General features: G+C 42.2%; 1 protein-coding gene across 3 annotated transcripts in view; it reads right to left on the bottom strand.

Moving 5' to 3' along the window:
• enox2 (ecto-NOX disulfide-thiol exchanger 2) overlaps positions 1-17,992 on the bottom strand; it is a 261,786-nt gene that overhangs the window by 194,685 nt on the left and 49,109 nt on the right. The window contains exons 1-2 of one of the 3 annotated variants that reach the window (XM_061685289.1): positions 5,072-5,209; positions 4,792-4,964 (exon numbers count right to left, since the gene is read on the bottom strand). The exons of the other annotated variants lie outside the window; for them this stretch is intronic. Of the exons in view, the coding sequence (XP_061541273.1) occupies positions 4,792-4,813 (22 nt within the window). The 5' untranslated portion in view covers positions 4,814-4,964; positions 5,072-5,209. Of the gene's footprint in view, positions 1-4,791; positions 4,965-5,071; positions 5,210-17,992 lie in introns of those variants that run through there. 3 annotated transcript variants of the gene reach the window in all.

Raw genomic sequence — 17,992 nt, 5'->3', positions numbered from 1 at the left:
TGCGAACTTCTCCAGTGAGAGTTGGAGGTCACGGCTTGATGAAGCCAACAGAACCACATCATCTGCAAAAAGCAGAGATGCAATATAGAGGCCACCAAACCGGATCGAGTCCGACTTACTGCCGGATATGCGGACCAAAGTCTGACTCCGGTCGTACAGGGACCGAACAGCCCGTATCAGGGGGTTCGGTACCCCATACTCCCGAAGCACCCCCCACAGTACTCCCCGAGGGACACGGTCGAACACCTTCTCCAAGTCCACAAAACACATGTAGACTGGTTGGGCGAACTCCCATGCACCCTCGAGGACCCTGCCGAGGGTGAAGAGCTGGTCCACTGTTCCACGGCCAGGACGAAAACCACACTGCTCCTCCTGAATCTGAGATTCGACTTCCCAACGGACCCTCCTCTCAAGCACCCCTGAATAGACCTTACCAGGGAGGCTGAGGAGTTTGATCCCCCTGTAGTTGGAACACACCCTCCGGTCCCCCTTCTTAAAAAGGAGCACCACCACCACAGTCTGCCAATCCAGAGGCACTGTCCCCGATGTCCACGCGATGATGCAGAGGCGTGTCAACCAGGACAGCCCCACAACATCCAGACCCTTTAGGAACTCTGGGCGAATCTAATCCACCCCTGGGGCCCTGCCACCGAGGAGCTTTTTAACTACCTCGGTGACCTCAAACCCAGAGATAGGAGAGCCCGCCTCAGGGAACCCACACTCTGCTTCCTCATGGGAAGGCGTGTCGGTGGAATTGAGGAGGTCTTCGAAGTATTCTCCCGACCGACTAACAACGTCCCGAGTCGAGGTCAGCAGCGCCCCATCCCCACTATACACAACGTTGGTGGTGCACTGCTTTCCTCTCCTGAGACGCCGGATGGTGGACCAGAATTTGCTCGAAGCCGTCCGGAGGTCTTTCTCCATGGCCTCACCGAACTCCTCCCATACCAGAGTTTTTGCTTCAGCGACCACCAAAGCTGCATTCCGCTTGGCCAGCCGGTACCCATCAGCTGCCTCCGGAGTCCCACCGGCCAAAAAAGCCCGATAGGACTCCTTCTTCAGCTTGACGGCATCGGACACCAACGGGTTCGGGGATTGCCGCCACGACAGGCACCGACCACCTTACGGCCACAGCTCCGTTAGGCCGCCTCAGCAATGGAGGCGCGGAACATGGTCCACTCGGACTCGATGTCCCCCGCCTCCCCCGGAACATGAGCAAAGTTCTGTCGGCAGTGGGAGTTGAAACTCCTTCTGACAGGGGATTCTGCCAGACGTTCCCAGCAGAACCTCACAATACGTTTGGGCCTGCCACGTCGGACCGGCATCTTCCCCCACCATCGGAGCCAACTCATCACCAGGTGGTGATCAGTTCACAGCTCCACCCGTCTCTTCACCCAAGTGTCCAAGACATGCGGCCGCAAGTCCGATGACACGACCACAAAGTCGATCATCGAACTGCAACCTAGGGTGTCCTGGTGCCAAGTGCACATGTGGACACCCTTATGCTTGAGCATGGTGTTCGTTATGGACAATCCGTGATGAGCACAGAAGTCCAATAACAGAACACCGCTCGGGTTCTGATCGGGGGGGGGGGGGGGGGGGGGGGGGCGTTCCTCCCAATCACGCCCTTCCAGGTCTCACTGTCATTGCCCACTTTCCAAGTGAAAAAGGAATATGCGACAAGTGGATAGGGAAAGTCAATCGACAGGAGAAGAAACGTGGTCAGCTATGGGTGCCTAGCAAGCATTCCAAACTCTGTGCTGATCACTTTGAACCGGCGTGTTTTGAGAAAGACTTAGCAGAAAGCATTGGATACACAGGTGTAGTTTGGCAGAGGGTGAAACCAGCTGCGGTGCAAACTATTTTTCCTACGGCCATTGGGACCTCAACCACCAGCAAGAGAACTACATCTTGTAGCCGCCACAGTGCAGCGGCCAAGTGGCGCAGACAAGAGGTGAGGATTGTCTTGTATATACCTACGACTCTATTATGGTTATTATGCACTGGACAGTAGGGGGGAAAAAAGACCCACGCAGTACTTTTCAGTACGGTCGTCTGAACTTTTGCCTATATGACAAGCAAACAGACACGGCAAAGGCTTTCTGTGCGCAGTGTTATAAAGCTACTCGAGCGAGGGGCACACAATATATAGAAATACTGCTTACTATGTAAAAGCTTGTACCGTGTCCCTGAAACATATGAATAGCTAATACGTGTAGTCGTGCTTAAAATATTGGCACCCCTGGGGTGCCATTATTTCAAGCCATGACTGTAGAAAAAGACGTGTTTTTTTTCCCTTCAACTGTCAGACACCATTAGCATGCCTGTTATATTTTATTTATGATTATGTTTCAATCGACAAGTGAGGATGCTGGAGCAAGTAAATTATGGACTCTTTTTTTTCTGTTGTACAGCTGCTACTTGGTTGCTAGTCGTCATCACTGTCAGGTTCCGACCTCCTGATCGGCTCAAACATGTCCGGTTTGTCGATGCCAAGTTCAGTTGGGTGCTCCTGTATGTCGAAATCCTCCTCCTCCTCATATTCCAACACATTTCTCGCCATTGCTTATAGAGTGAAGGGCGCTGTGTTTGGCAATTGAAATGTCACCTCCAGTAACCTTTGTGGTGGATAGAGTCACTACACCCCAGTGTCTCGAGCTTCGGGTATGTTCGGGGAGTGCGCAATACGTGTAATAAAAACTTGGTATTTAGCTAAACTACAGTTGACAACTTGCTGGAAATGACGTGCATGTATTACATAACATATAAACAATGCAAATATGAATTTTAACTGACCCCATAACATATTTGTCCGCTAACCTTTAATGTCAGACCCTGCATCTATTGAAGGATAGTAGAATAACGCACCAAACTTCACATCCTTACAGGCCAACACTGTGGGACGTAAGGTTGCTTCAGCAAATGGATGTGTTTTATCACACACATTGGATTTCAGGAAAGCACTTTTCAAGCAATTTCTGCAAGTAACAGCAATAAAGTAATTTTTTTGCTTTGATTCCATTGAAAAGAGGAACAAAACAGTAAACCAAGTGAGTTAAATTTAAGATGTAGTTCTCCTTAAGGACAGTGACACAACCCTGAGCCTTACACCCTTATAGGTCACCAACACTGGGAATGTTTGTGGTAGAGTAACGCCAACATTATAAACACAATAACCACTTTTACAAGCCACTGCTACTGCGAATAACAGCAATAAACCAAAATGTGAGCTTTGATTACACTAAAATGAAAGACTCACATTGATAATAATCCAAGTCCTCGAGCAGACCAAGCAATAAATTAGGTCAAAAATGCTGTGGGACAACTGCGGTAGATCAGTACAAACACGGATGGGATGTTCATTCAAGTATCGATCGAATCATTTTTATCACTACACCACAGATAACCTAAACACTTATAGGCTAACAACATTTTAGCATGTTTGAGGAACATTAAATCCAAAAGCATAAACACAGGAACCACTTTTCAAGCAATTTTGGAAAGTATCAGCTCTAAACCAGTGTGACTTTTGATGACATTGAAAAGAGAGGCATGTTGCCAAAAAAGTCAAAACATTCCTACTGAGGGACAGCCAAACAAATCTTTACACTGCTCGAGACTTTACCCTCTTTTAGCCAATAATTCTATGGGACGTCTGAGGTACATGAACTCCAAAAAGTCTAAACATAGCTGAAATGTTTATTCAAAAGGTAACGAATGGATCAGTTTGGTCACAATGCCATAGATAGAAGGGAAGCACTTTTCCTAAACGCTTAAGGTCAACAACTCTGTGGGATGTCTCAGGTACATTAAGTCAAAAAGTATGAACACGGGAAGCACTTTTCAAGCCATTTCTATGAGTATGAGCGATTAAGCTAAATGTGAGCTTTGTCCTACAATAGGCCAAGTAATGAGTGGAAAATGTCTACAGAGGGACAGTAAAAGGAAAATCCACCAGACCTTACATCCTCAAAGCCCAACAATACTGTGGGATGTCTAAGGGAGATGAACTCCAAAAGGTATCAGCACTGCCAATATGTTAATTGATGAGGTAGTGAAGCACATAGAAGTGCAAGCATGTTTTCCCTAATTGTTTATTGCCCAACAATGCTGTTGAACACAACGCTGTGGGATTTCAGTGGTAGATTAACTTCAAAAGGTATAAATGCAACTGAAACTGTTCATTCAAGAGGTAGCGAAGCAAAGATAGAAATGGAAGCAGTTTTCCCCTAAACGCTCATTGGCCAAAAAACGCTGTGGGCGTCTAGTAAAGTATAAACACAGGAAACCGAACACAGTTGAGCAGGTTAATGGGAGCAGTTCAAAACAGTAACGCTGCTAATGAGATCCTGTGAGGCCACAACAACAAAAACCAGGGCGATTCATGCACAGGAAATAAATGAGTCAGGAATTTGAGCACCACAATGCCACCAGACAAGACGTACTGGGGGTATAAAACAACCCATACCATGGATCTAATACTTAATCCAAAAGCAAGACTGCAATGTCAAGAAAATACTGTAGTGCGCAAAAATGAAATAAATACAATAAAATAAATCATCATAACATTACGCATCCGGTACACGGCCGATAGAAAAGTAAAAAAAAATAATAATAAAAAAAACATTAATAAATAAAGACAGGCTGTTAGAGGAACCACACGGCGATGACCGATCAGGGCGATCAAACGTGCTCAGAAGTGGTGCAGTCAGAGTGGCTACTATAGCCCGCATAAGTCACCCAGGACATACGCTGTGCAACAAACACCACTCAAAAGTTGTCAACATGTACCTGTGTACTGCAACAGAAACATTGTCCAAAGCGGCTCCGAGATGCGATTTTTTTTCTTCCCCCCACCCTCTTTTCTTCTGTGTGTCCGTCGTCTTGCTGCCAATAAATCCCGGGATGGAGACGCTGTTCGCCGACCGCCTTTCACTCCGCTCCGAGCTGCTCTGCAGGCTGGGCTGCAATGACAGCACAGCAACCACACCGCACACAGAAAGAGACTCTTTTTATCCCCCTCCCTCCTCCTCTCGCTCTCTCTCCCTCTCTCTCTCGTTTTTAAACGTACGTCCCGCCCTCAGTACGACGACAACTTGCTTCGGCTCCAGTTCGTCCACATCCAGAGCGCGAGCGAGCGGAGGACGAGACGCCGGCGACCGAGGCTCTTAACGCGGCTGGAGAGGAGTGATGCACGGACGCCACCCCCCTAAAGACTGAACTCTCTAACTAGGATGTGAGAGGAGGAGGAGGAGGAGGAGGATGTGGTATTTCGTGGATCCATCCGGCCAATCTATGGCACGAAAAGACACTGCGTGGACGCTGGCGTCAAAACAAACCCCCAAAAATCTCTACTCCTCTGGACGAAAATAGAGGAAAAACATCCACTTGTGTTTATGTGTAAAATGTTGAAAGAAAACAAAAGACGACAATGTCTAAAAACTTCTGGCGTTACCAAGAGGGTGTCGTACCTCGACCTGCCAGCTGGGGGATCAGTAGCATGTAATGATTATTTCGATGCTGTTAGAGCAGGGTTTCCAAAACTTTGAGCCAAGGCACATATTTTACATGAGAAAACTCTCACAGCTTTAAATCTCCCCAAAAGTGGTTACGCAGTTCGATTATGTCCATTCTACCATCTAATGAAGGAGAATTTAATTGTTATGCCTGTCACATATGCGTCACTGGCAAATGGGTGGACAAAGATACTTTATCTGTACATACACAGGCCTACTCATTTCATGAAGTGAAATTGTTTATCATTTCCCAGGGCACACCAGATTATCTCTCACAGAAAACTGACTGATATTGGCAAAGCACAGTGGTTGGGAATCAATGTGTTAGAAGACTACATGAACTGTGTAGAAGACAAGCCTAATAGGCTCACTTTTTAATAAGGTACCCCCACCCCCAAAAGTTTTGGCACCAAAAAGGTTTCCATAGAAATATAAAATACAGTGGTACTTTGACTTACTAGTTTCATTCATTCCATGACCAAGCTCATAACACAATTTACTCGTATATTAAATCAGTTTTCCCCAAATGAAATGAATTGAAATGCATTTATTAATTCTTGCCCCTTGCATGTTTTTAATGAAGAAAAACAGCACTGCATTGTGTACATAAAAACACTATAAAACATAATAAAAGAGAATGTAAAGAAATAGTCTGGTTTTATAAAGTACCACACAAACACTTTAGTATGCATGGGTTGTTGATTGCCTTTAAAGGGCATGGCAAAGTGAGTGACGTTAGGAGCTCTGACCCTAGCTCTGGCTGGCCATTTACCACCAAGTTAGTTCATTGTTAGCGTCCTTTCCATGCAGCGTGTGTTTTTCATTTTGTATTTTGTGTTTGACTGTTTGTGCTGTTCAATAAATGGCTGAAAGTGCATCAGGAACTGTCGCTCTCCTTTTTTTTTTTTCACTTCACTCAAGCGTGATGGAAAATAATGGGAAATTAATTAAACCGTTCCAGGGAAAGTATGAGCAATGTGTTGAGTAACACTATAACATTAACTGTCATACAAGTGTAAAATAAAGTATTATTGGTAAAATGTAAACACAATAAAATGTGTATGTACCCTTGTGATGTAAAATGTGACCAACATGAAGATTAGTGCTTGGGATGTGAGTCACTTTCCATGACAGACATTCCATTCTTCAATTTACAATTTAGTTATACAGTGGACCTAACCGCAAACAGCAAGCATGATAATTGCATTGACAAAAAATAAATAAAAATTTGTGGGGAATAAGTGGGGACAAAACAATGTGTTTTCGTCGTTGGTTCAGCCAAAACGGGAAAAAAAAGAGGAAAAAAAAGGAAAAAAATGGAAAAGCCTAACCAATCCAGAGAGCTAGAGATTGCAATGCAGACAAAGAAAAAAAAGCTACTTCAAGCCTCCAAGATTTGACAGCATCGATTTTCCCCTTGTTTGGACAGAGAAAATCATAGATTGAATGATAGATGTGCGCCTGTTTCATCTTTAACTTGAGTGTCAATCAAAATCAATTGGGTCTTTGCTTTGATATACAGTAGGACATTAGGACCAGTTGTTTAGTAGAAATAGGCATAGTCTCAGAAATTGTGTGTGAATACCAATAGATGCAGTCGTGAGTACAGAGGCTAACGAAAAGATCAAGTAATTGAATGAAGCATCTAATGGCTAATGATTACAATAAAAATTACCACAGAGAAGCTTGCCAACAAGCTTGCTTGGCCTCTCTATTATGTGTCCGTCATATGTCTTTGAATCAATCAATCAAAATATTATTTAACCAGAAAATAAAAACCCATTGAGACCGAGGTCTCTTTTTCAAGGGTGATCTGCCAAGGTGTAGCACAATTTACGTCACAACAAAAGAGTGTATACATCAAAGAACACCGTACAATTACAAACAGAAAACTAGTGTCGATAGATTACCATCTCCCCAGAATGGTGAGCAGTAAATACTGATTAAATGTACAAAATGCAACAGCAGTCGAGCATATCACAACACAATGAGGAAGCTCAACAGTACACGTCGGAAATTCAGCAACTTTTAGTTGAAAACTATACAAAGAGGCCAAAAAGGCCATTTTGAGTCAAAGGAAATAAAAGTAAAATAGGCTTCTCTTAACTGGCATCAGTCTGCACGGATGACACGATAAAATGCACCCTGGTGCTGGATCAGAAATTCATGGGACTTTCACATTATACGTTTTTGAAGTACAAAGTAGTTTTACTTTCTTAGGTCTCTCTATATGTGTATGACAGTTCCAAATGTTACTTAAAATATCATTCCTGTTTTTATGATGCAGATAATATTAACCTGGATCAAATTAATTCATTTTGCATTATTTCCTAAGGCACTGGTGTCAACTTCAAGGCCCGGGGGCCACACCAGCCCACCACATCATTTTATGTGGCCCGCTTAAGCAAATCGCGTCAACTTTCATAATTCTTGCTAAAATCTGTACCAAACTTTCAAATCGTCATATGTAATGAATTATAATGTTGTGATATTGCAAGCATTTTTTGTTACAAAACCCGTTTTAACAGTAACTTGAACAATGAAAAAACTATTCTGATTTCAAAATCTAGTTGTTGAATATATTCCATAATATAATGAGGCAATGAAACATTTACAGACCCTTTACCAAAAATTTTAATCTCATGGAAAAGTTTATTTATTTCCATAATTCCATTCAAAAAGGTAAACTTTCATAGATTATAGATTCAAGGCCCACAATTTAAACAATTTCAAGGATTTATTTGTTTATTTTTTTTACATAATTTGGGCTTCCAGCTCATAAAACCCACAAAATCAGGAATTCAAAAAAATGTTAATACTGCGAAGAAATCAGCCCAAATTTTGCACACTAATCACCTCCTATACTCGGAGCACCTGCACAGGTTTCCCCAGGTGTCATTAAATTGCTTCAGTTTAGTTCAATTATCTCAGTTGGGTTCAATATGGGGAAGACTGCAGACTTGACAACTGGCCAGAAGACCATCATTGATACCTTCCATAGGATGGGTAAGCCACAAAACTTCACAGAGTGCTGTGTCCAAACATATCAATGGAATGTATAGTGGAAGGACAAAATGTGGCAGAAGATGCACCAGAGAAGATTCAAGAATCTAGCAGAGATCCAGAAAGAGTGGAATGAGCCAGGAGTCACAGCTTCAAAAACCACCACATTCCGTCACATTCGGGAGATGGGCTGTCGGGTTCCTCAGGTCAAGCCCTTTCTGAACCTGAGCCAATGTAGGAAGTGTCTCAACTGGGCCAAGGAGAAGAAGGACTGGACTGTTGGCCAGTGGTCCAAGGTCCTTTTTCTGATGAAAGTAAAGTGTGCCTTTCATTCGGGAATCAAGGTCCAAGGGTTTGGAGGAAAACTGGTGAAGAACAAAACCCAAGCTGCTTGAGTTCCAGTGTGAAACATCCAAAGTCTTTCATGATTTGGGGTGCAATGTCCAGTGCAGGTGTTGGCAAACTATGCTTTCTTAAATCCAAGGTCACTGCAACAGTCTACCAGAATGTTTTAGAGGACTTCATGATTCCTTCTGCTGAGGATCTGTATGGAGATGCAGTTTTTATCTTCCAGCAGGACCTGGTCCCTGCCCATACTGCCAGAAGCACCAAAACCTGGTTTGATGCCCATGCCATCACAGTGCTTGACTGGCCAGCCAACTCGCCTGCTCTAAACCCCATTGAGAATACATGGGATATTATCAAGAGGAAAATGAGGGGCACTAGACCCAAAAACAAAGAAGAACTGACAGCAAGCATCAAGGAAATCTGGGCTTCCATAACTCTTAGGCAATGCCACGGCGCATCGAAGCAGTGATCAAAGCAAAGGCATTCCCAACCAAGTACTGAAGATTAACATATTGTTTTGAAAGTACCATATTTTGATTGATTTAATGTGACACTAATTTCTTTTTTTTTTTTTTTTTCTACAAAAACTGAAGTAAATGGTGATTTCCTTCACAGTATTCAAATGTTTTGAATTCCTGATTTTGTGGGTTTTATGAGCTGGACGCCCAAATTATGTAAAAGTAAACAAATAAATACGTGAAATTGTCTAAATTGTGGGCCCTGAATCTATGAAAGTTCATTTTTTTGAATGGAATTATGGAAAAAAAATAAACCTTTTCATGATATTCTAATTTTGGGGAAAGGGTCTGTATATGTCATCACGGCTCTCTGAGGCAAACCGTACCAACAATATGGCCTGTGACAAAAATTTGTTTAACAGCAGCTGCCCTAAGGGATGCATACAGTTCTGAACTCGGAGGTTAACCAGAATCATGGAAGGGATCCTGTTCCACTGGGTATAGGGTGAAATCTGAAGAAATGTCTGACTTTTAGTTAGTTAGTTTAGTTTTAGTAGACATTCACAAGACACGGGTAGAGTATGAGCTCTAAGGATACATGAAAAAGTCCAAGGGGAATCAAGGGTGAAACCAACAATTCTCTGCTTGCTAGAAAAGTTAACCCCATCAGTCATGCCGCCCAGACATCTTGTTGAATACAACTATTTTTGTATGAAGCACCCGCTCTTCAAAATATACTGTACACACAATCATGGGATACACTAAATCAAAGTGAGTGTTGTCAGGCTCATTTCATGCTATGCTACTGAGAGAATGCCTGGAAAAACTTCAGCGGCATCACAACACAACAGGACCCCATCTGACACATTTGGATGACAACCTTTGCTTTTGAAATATTTTCGATGGACGAGGATGTATTCTTTGCCTCACGTACTCTCTTAAATGGATTACCCGAGGGGGAAGAAAGGAAACTTGAAATACACAGTGTTGCATTGTTGTGGTACCTCCCAAGTGGAACACAGTCACATTGGGGAAGCTAGTTGACTTCCCAGTTGTTCTTAATTTAAAAACAGGTTTTCCACATAGGAAATACTAATTCAATTATTTCCAGTTTCAAACTGTAATCAAACATTTATTAACTCATTGTGTGTAACGTAGAGATGGTATATAGCACTAAAAACAAAAATAAAGTAAAATTACTTACCCTTTGACACAAATTGGAGGGGACAGGAAGGTGTTCACATTGTTTGTCTCATAAGATTTGCTGGAATTCGTGATTGTTAAACTATGAAGGCACATTATCCCAGACAATGCTGGTTGTACACCAACTTGAACCTCTTTTGGGGTGTTTGATTTTGGAGGTTCCACTGTATCTGCATGTGGAAGTTAAAAAAAATACTAAGCCGACCATTGCCGGTGCATGTTTTTATCAGAAATGAGTTGTCTTAAAAACTGACTGTTTTGCAGGGGGAACAAAAATTCAATTGCCCTTGTCAACTGGCAGTAATGAGTATCAGCTTGTGCATGCACTCACTCAATTCCGGTGGCCCTTGGGAAAGATGTCCGGGTTTTCTTTTGACAACACTGCTTCTGTGCGGCCTGTTAAAAGTGTTGCAAAAACAGTCTAATAGAATGTTAATTTGACACAGAAGATGAAAGGTTACTTTAAAGCTTCATCTGAGGGGGTTGGTGACGATCCAACCAGGGAAAACAAAATTCTAGACCATTGCTATACCACGCTGAAGGACTCGTACTGTGCTGTTCCTCATGCAGCTTTGGGCTGCCCGTCTGATCACAGTTTAATTCAATGCCAACATACAGGCACAAACTTAAATGTGCAAAGCCTGTGGTTAAAACAGCGAAGAAGTGGACCAATGAAGCAAAGATTGATTTTCAAGACATTTTAGAATGCAAAGATTGGGGTGTTTTTTAAACTAACTTCAACTGGCAGTTTAGATTAATACTGTTACATCCTACATCAGCTTCTGTGAAGACATGAGTGTACCAACAAAGACATTTCGCTCGTTCAATAACAACAAGCGTGGTTCACTGTCAAACTTCACCTGGCTAAAGAGGACACCTATCAGAGTGGGACCAGATGCCCATGCATATAATAGAACACTGGGGAACAATTAAAAAAAATAATAATAAATAGAAAATTCTGGCGGCACGGTGACCGACTGGTTAGAGCATCAGCCTCACAGTTCTGAGGACCCGGGTTCAATCCCCGGCCCCGCCTGTGTGGAGTTTGCATGTTCTCCCCGTGCCTGCGTGGGTTTTCTCCGGGCACTCCGGTTTCCTCCCACATCCCAAAAACATGCATTAATTGGAGACTCTAAATTGCCCGTAGGCATGACTGTGAGTGCGAATGGTTATTTGTTTGTATGTGCCCTGCGATTGGCTGGCAACCAGTTCAGGGTGTACCCCGCCTCGTGCCCGATGACAGCTGGGATAGGCTCCAAGCACGCCCGCAACCCTAGTGAGGAGAAGCGGATCAGAAAATGGATGGATGGATAAAAAAATTCTGAGTTCGATCTTTATGCTGAGTAAAACTAAAATTGGAATGGTGATTCCAAATTTGCTGTCAGTTTTTTTTCTAGCACGTCAGGTTTTTTCTCCACACCTCAGCCTCCAGATAAGCTGCAGTTAAATTTGCCAGCTGATTACGATTGGATTCATCAACAGCTACGTGGCAACTTGTTTGTGTAGTCACAATTGAGAGTGCGGTGAGAGGTGGGTGCAGCTCCCAATAGGTCAGTACTATCGATATCTGCAAACAGAAAGCTAGCATAGTAGGAATTAAGAGGATTTGTGCTATATCTTTTGTAAAACAAAATAGTGTTAAATAAACATTGCAGTCATACCTGTTTCTTCCATATTTCATTGTATGTCAATATTATTATTTTTTAATAAAACAAGCACATATCTGTTAAGTACAGTATTTTTCATATTTTTTAAGAAAACGGGGATCTATAGTTCAAAAACTTGACGTGATAGAGAAAAACCGAGATCAGCTTTGGATTCAGCAACCAAAAATTTTTTTAAAACAGCTGTCAGACCTAACTCAACAAAAATTGTGTATGAAAGTTTAAGTTTTTGAATGGAATTATGGAAATAAATAAACTTTTCCATGATATTCAAATTTTTTGGAAAGGGTCAGTATCTTTGCTCGACTGGTGATTGTTGTGTTAGCTTCGGGACATACCAAGCTGTGTGTCCTACATGAAGTTTCTTTTTGGGGTCGCACAGTACCAACACTGGAATGTATAAGTGGATTGTGAGGACTCAAGAAGAAGCATTAGTCTCCTGAGGTGTAGCCAATGGGAATTACCAAGATATACCCACTTTTGGGCAGCACAGTGGACGCTACTTTGCTATCGCTGTGACCACGAAAGTAGTTTAACCCCTGAAAAGCTATTTGATGTTGAAATAGTGACACGACACAGAAATGTAGTTAAAGTGTAGTGTCGGTAGTACCCACCACGCTGTTTTTGGCTGTACATAACATTACGCACGAGGCCTCAGGCAATCGATTCCTAGCCTCACAATATCCGGTCCACAGCTATACAACCGATGTATGTATGTAAGGATTCTAGGTAGATTTTACAACATGTATGGAGTCTGCTACCAATACAGTTGTATCTTTCGCATTTACAAACACATATCCGGTCCCATCAGTTAATCGTTCCCAACCCTAGCTCAAACTGGACCTGGTTATCACATTTTCCAGCTCCATCCCTCAGGTTGGCGCTATCGAACAATGTACACTAAAAATTCCTCTCCACCTCCCTATAGGCTACATCTCTGCAATGTGTCATCAAATGGTGAATTGTTTTATTCTATTTGAGTTTTGTTAAGTGACTAGCTTATTTTATGACATTTAAACTTGAACAGATGGGAGGTCTAACGCACTATACAGAATCAGAATCAGAATCATCTTTATTTGCCAAGTATGTCCAAAAAACACACAAGGAATTTGTCTCCGGTAGTTGGAGCCGCTCTAGTACGACAACAGACAGTCAATTGACAGAGAACACTTTTGAGACATAAAGACATTGACAAAAAAACAGTCACTGAGCAATAAAGGGTTAATAGTTATCTGGTAATGCCGGTACATTTATTTATTTATTTTTTTGACAATTGTGCAAAAGATGCAGAGTCCTCTAGCACTTAGAGCAGTTCGAATGACTAATATTGCAATAGTCCGGTGCAATGACCATTGTGTAAAGGGCCCCGAGACTTCAAGGAGTGTATGCAGTTTAAAGTGACGGGTAGCGCGATAATCTGGGACGTTGGTTGTGCAACTCCTCAATCAGTGTGCAAATGGAGCAGATGCTACTCTGGCATGAGTGGCCAGTATTGGGCAACAACAGATATGCAAATAGTGCAGTGTGGCGATACTACTACAGTGAGTGCACGAGTAATATATAATTGGGCCCACAGAAATGTGCCAACGAACTCAAGTCCAAAAAATTGCCAGAATGTTGCAATAGAATTGTAGGTTAGGTGTTTAAGAAGTTGAGCAAGAGGGAAGAAGCTGTTGGAATGTCTGCTCGTTCTAGTTTGCATTGATCGGTAGCGCCTACCTGAGGGAAGGAGCTGGAAGAGCCGGCCGGTGACCAGGATGTGGAGGGTCTGAGAGGATTTTGCATGCTCTTGTCTTAATTCTGGCAGCGTGCAAGTCCTCAAAGGTGGGTAGGGGGGGTACCGACAATCCTTTCAGCAGTTTTGATTGTCCGTTGCAGTCGGAGTTTATCCTTTTTTGTAGCAGCACCAAACCAGACTGTGATGGAAGAACACAGGACTGATTCGATGACCGCTGTGTAGAACTGCCTCAGCAACTCCTGTGGCAGGCCGTGCTTTCTCAGAAGCCGCAGGAAGTACATCCTCTGCTGGACCTTTTTGAGGACGGAGTTGATGTTGGTCGCACTTGTACTTTACAAATTAAAGCAGAAACATATACAGTTGACCCACTTGGATCTTATCTGTTGCTTCACACATTTGTTGCCTTAATGGGGAATGCTGACTAAATGAATAATTCACAAATAATGACTGCATATTACATGGAAGCATGGCCTCATCTGTGACTGTGGTGCTGCAATTTTAACATGAGACAAATAACCCTGTTTCTTCACTATTATGCACTTTTTTTCATCTGCCTTCCTTGGAGAAGTCTTTTCCCCTGCCTTTTTAAGAGTCCTTTGCAAAATCACATTGTCCACATTTGACTTTGTAAATATGGAGTGCTGTATTAATATGTATAATAATAACAAAAATAATAAATCATAAAAATGTACCGGCATTACCAGATAACTAGCAACCCTTTACTGCTCAGTGACTGTTTTTTTTTTTTGTCAGTGTCTTTCTGTCTCCAAAGTGTTCTGTAAATTGACTGTCTGTTGTCGTACTAGAGCGGCTCCAACTACCGGAGACAAATTCCTTGTGTGTTTTTTGGACATAATTGGCAAATAAAGATGATTCTGATAATAATATTAGGGAGGGGGGGGGGGTTCCAGAATCATCAGAATTGGTTCTACTCATTGAAAACAGACTGCATTGGTATTTGTTGTGGTCCGTTTCCAGATCAAGTCACTGTTGTGTTTGTTGTTCAAGTGAAAAATGACATTTGTTCCCCTCGGATCCCTGGAGAAATGCACATCTGTCCAATTTTGACCTCTATCATCCTAAATCCTTCCTTATCTAATTACCTACTCTTTTACTTTGTTTCCCCTGCACATTTAAGGATGGCGAACAGATCATCATCCAGCCGGGGAAAAGGTTAAGGTGACTCCCCGGCTTAAGTCACATCTCATTAAGTCCGGCACGTTGGCCCTACCCGAGTGAAATTTAATGAGTTGTGGTGCAGTAACAAGGCGCCATAAAAAGTAACTGGGGCTAATGTGTTTTAAGATGCGGCAACGTGTTTGCCACACTTTTTTTGACGTGAGAGACTGGGGAGTTGCTCCAGCTCTTTGGTGGTAGCAGCATCCGTTCTGGAAACAGGATTAGGCAAAATCCTAAAAGGAGGCCAGAGGTTGTCCCTCAGCATGAATATTGATGCAAATTGCTCTCAAACAAAAATGGAAAACAACTCATAACCCATGCTACCTCATCAGTCAGAGCCAAAGATATGTACTGCCGCCAATATAGCTTCATGGATAACTGTTGTAGTCGCAGTATAACCAAGCTGTATTCAAATGTTGTGAAACAAACATGCAGATGTGTATTTGGCCACAAACCAGTTGTGTCAATCCATTCCAGGAGGCTGCTGGGCGTTCATATTTTGAATATTTTCACATTGGAAAAGGAGACAAACTGCCCACATCACACAATCTTTATTAACTATGCATCCATTTTCTACACCATGTATCCTGTTCTGCCTAATTTACTGAAGATAGTAACTATTTTTAGTGTCGTAGGCAAAGAATTTTGGTAAAAAATATCAATGACTCTCACGAGCCAATGCAACAGCAGTCGTTTGACTGACTGATGGCGACCTTCGTGCCACTGAATGAGACAGCTTCTGTTATCGGTTCAGTTTTTAAAAAAATATATACATATATTTATATATGAATATCAGACCGATCGGTGTGACGTCATTTTCCCCATTATTGGGACGATCGATATCATTTCCGTTTCAATATTTATCTGGCTTCCCTATGCAGAGCTGCCAACCTATAAAAAATTCACTTCCAGAACAATGTGTCTAAATTTGTATGAATTTCCATGTTTTCAAAAATTCGTCATGAACATTAGCTTGCGACAGTCATAATAATTTTAGTTAAACAATTTTGGTTTCAATATCTGTCATTTTAATGTTTTTATTACATCAACATTGGAATGGCGGACACAGTTGCAACCTGAATGAAAGTTCCAACACATGAGATTTCGACGTTCCATCATCAAAAATATGGATTAATTTGCATTTTTCCAATTCTATTTTCGACCCTGGTAACAACAACAAAAAAGCAAGTCTATTAAGTACAAGTATTAATTGGCCTGTTATTTTGCTGTTCAATGTTACTCTTCGCAAAAACGCGGTTAAAGCGAGACCTATGTAACAAGTGTACTGTATCACCAAGTCAGTTATTTTGATGTTTTGCGACTGCTTGTAACGATAGCTTAGTAATTAGTATGGCATTGACATCATTTTCGCCTAGCCACTCCTTGTCCTTCCTTTGTGACACTTGTAAGAAGTGTATCTTATTCGCAACTATGGAGGCAATGATCAATGCCATTGATACCGGACGCAGAGAGAACATTTGCCTCTGCAACTTGGGAGCCAGGGGGTGTGATAAAATAGTGTGCACCGAGCGGCTGTTCAATGTGGAAGCTGGATTTTTTTTTTTCCCCCCAATATCTCGGAACAATCAGTGTTACGGCCGTAACGAGTCAACAGTCAGGGATTTCCGTAACAAAATATGGAAGCTCCGTAACATTTGGCAGCTATGTCTATGTAATTCGAGGGGAAATTTTTTTTGACTATAAAAAGACATGCTTTTGTTCTTGACTGTCTGACATGAATTCAGACTAATCTTTTCCTGTTTTAGGTCAATTAGGATTACAATTTTTTTTCCGTTTTGCTAAATGCCAGAATAGTGACAGAAGGATTTTTTTTAGACAAAGTATATATAACAGACGCATTTCCGAATATAAAATTCTGTCCATCACATAGCACTACATGGATGCACAGTGGGCGACTGGTTAGAGCGTCAGCCTCACAGTTCTGAGGACCAGGGTTCAATCCCCGGCCCCGCCTGTGTGGAGTTTGCATGTTCTCCCCATGCCTGCGTGGGTTTTCTCCGGGCACTCCGGTTTCCTCCCACATCCCAAAAACATGCATTAATTGGAGACTCTAAATTGCCCGTAGGCATGACTGCGAGTGCGAATGGTTGTTTGTTTCTATGTGCCCTGTGATTGGCTGGCAACCAGTTCTGGGTGTACCCCGCCTCCTGCCCGATGACAGCTGGGATAGGCTCCAGCACGCCCACGACCCTATTGAGGAGAAGCGGCTCAGAAAATGGATGGATGGATGGATGGATGGATGGTTGCCACGTTCGTTGCTCACTGCGGCATCATACAGTATGTGGGTCACAATCACTGCTGAATGTGAATGTATGTATGTTCTGAATCAATAAGCAGCCTCTTTTTATACATCTGACTCAGGAAAGCACAGCACATTTGTAACAATAACCAAGCCAAAATCCCTCACTGCTATTTCATGATTTACAAAGAACTTGCATATATTTTTTTTGTCCCACGAGAACATTCTTCTTTTATGAATAACAAACTGGATTCATTCTGCCAATTAGCATCACAATGATATCATATTAGATCATGGGAATTTAAAAGATCCGTAATTTAGCGACTGGCCTGATTTATGTGAATAAAGCGTATATAGTAACTAGATCAAAGATGTCCGTCTGGCACTTAAAGAATGCAGTATTGTTCATCACTGAACATGCAGAACTACTTTGTTTGTGGAGATAAACACAAGTTTGGAATGGGCAAAATAATCAATTAATTGATCGAGTCTTGATGTAAATTAGTCAAAATGGAGTATACCACTTAGCTTGGTTGATTCAGCTTGTTTTCTGTGTTAAGAACACCAACATGAAGAAAGCTATGGAAAATTGAGAAACACTGAAGCTGTGAACAATACATCCA

This window comes from Phycodurus eques, chromosome 9 (genome assembly GCF_024500275.1).
Source record: "Phycodurus eques isolate BA_2022a chromosome 9, UOR_Pequ_1.1, whole genome shotgun sequence".
NCBI lineage: Eukaryota > Metazoa > Chordata > Actinopteri > Syngnathiformes > Syngnathidae > Phycodurus > Phycodurus eques.
This window is presented reverse-complemented; position numbering and strand designations above follow the sequence as displayed.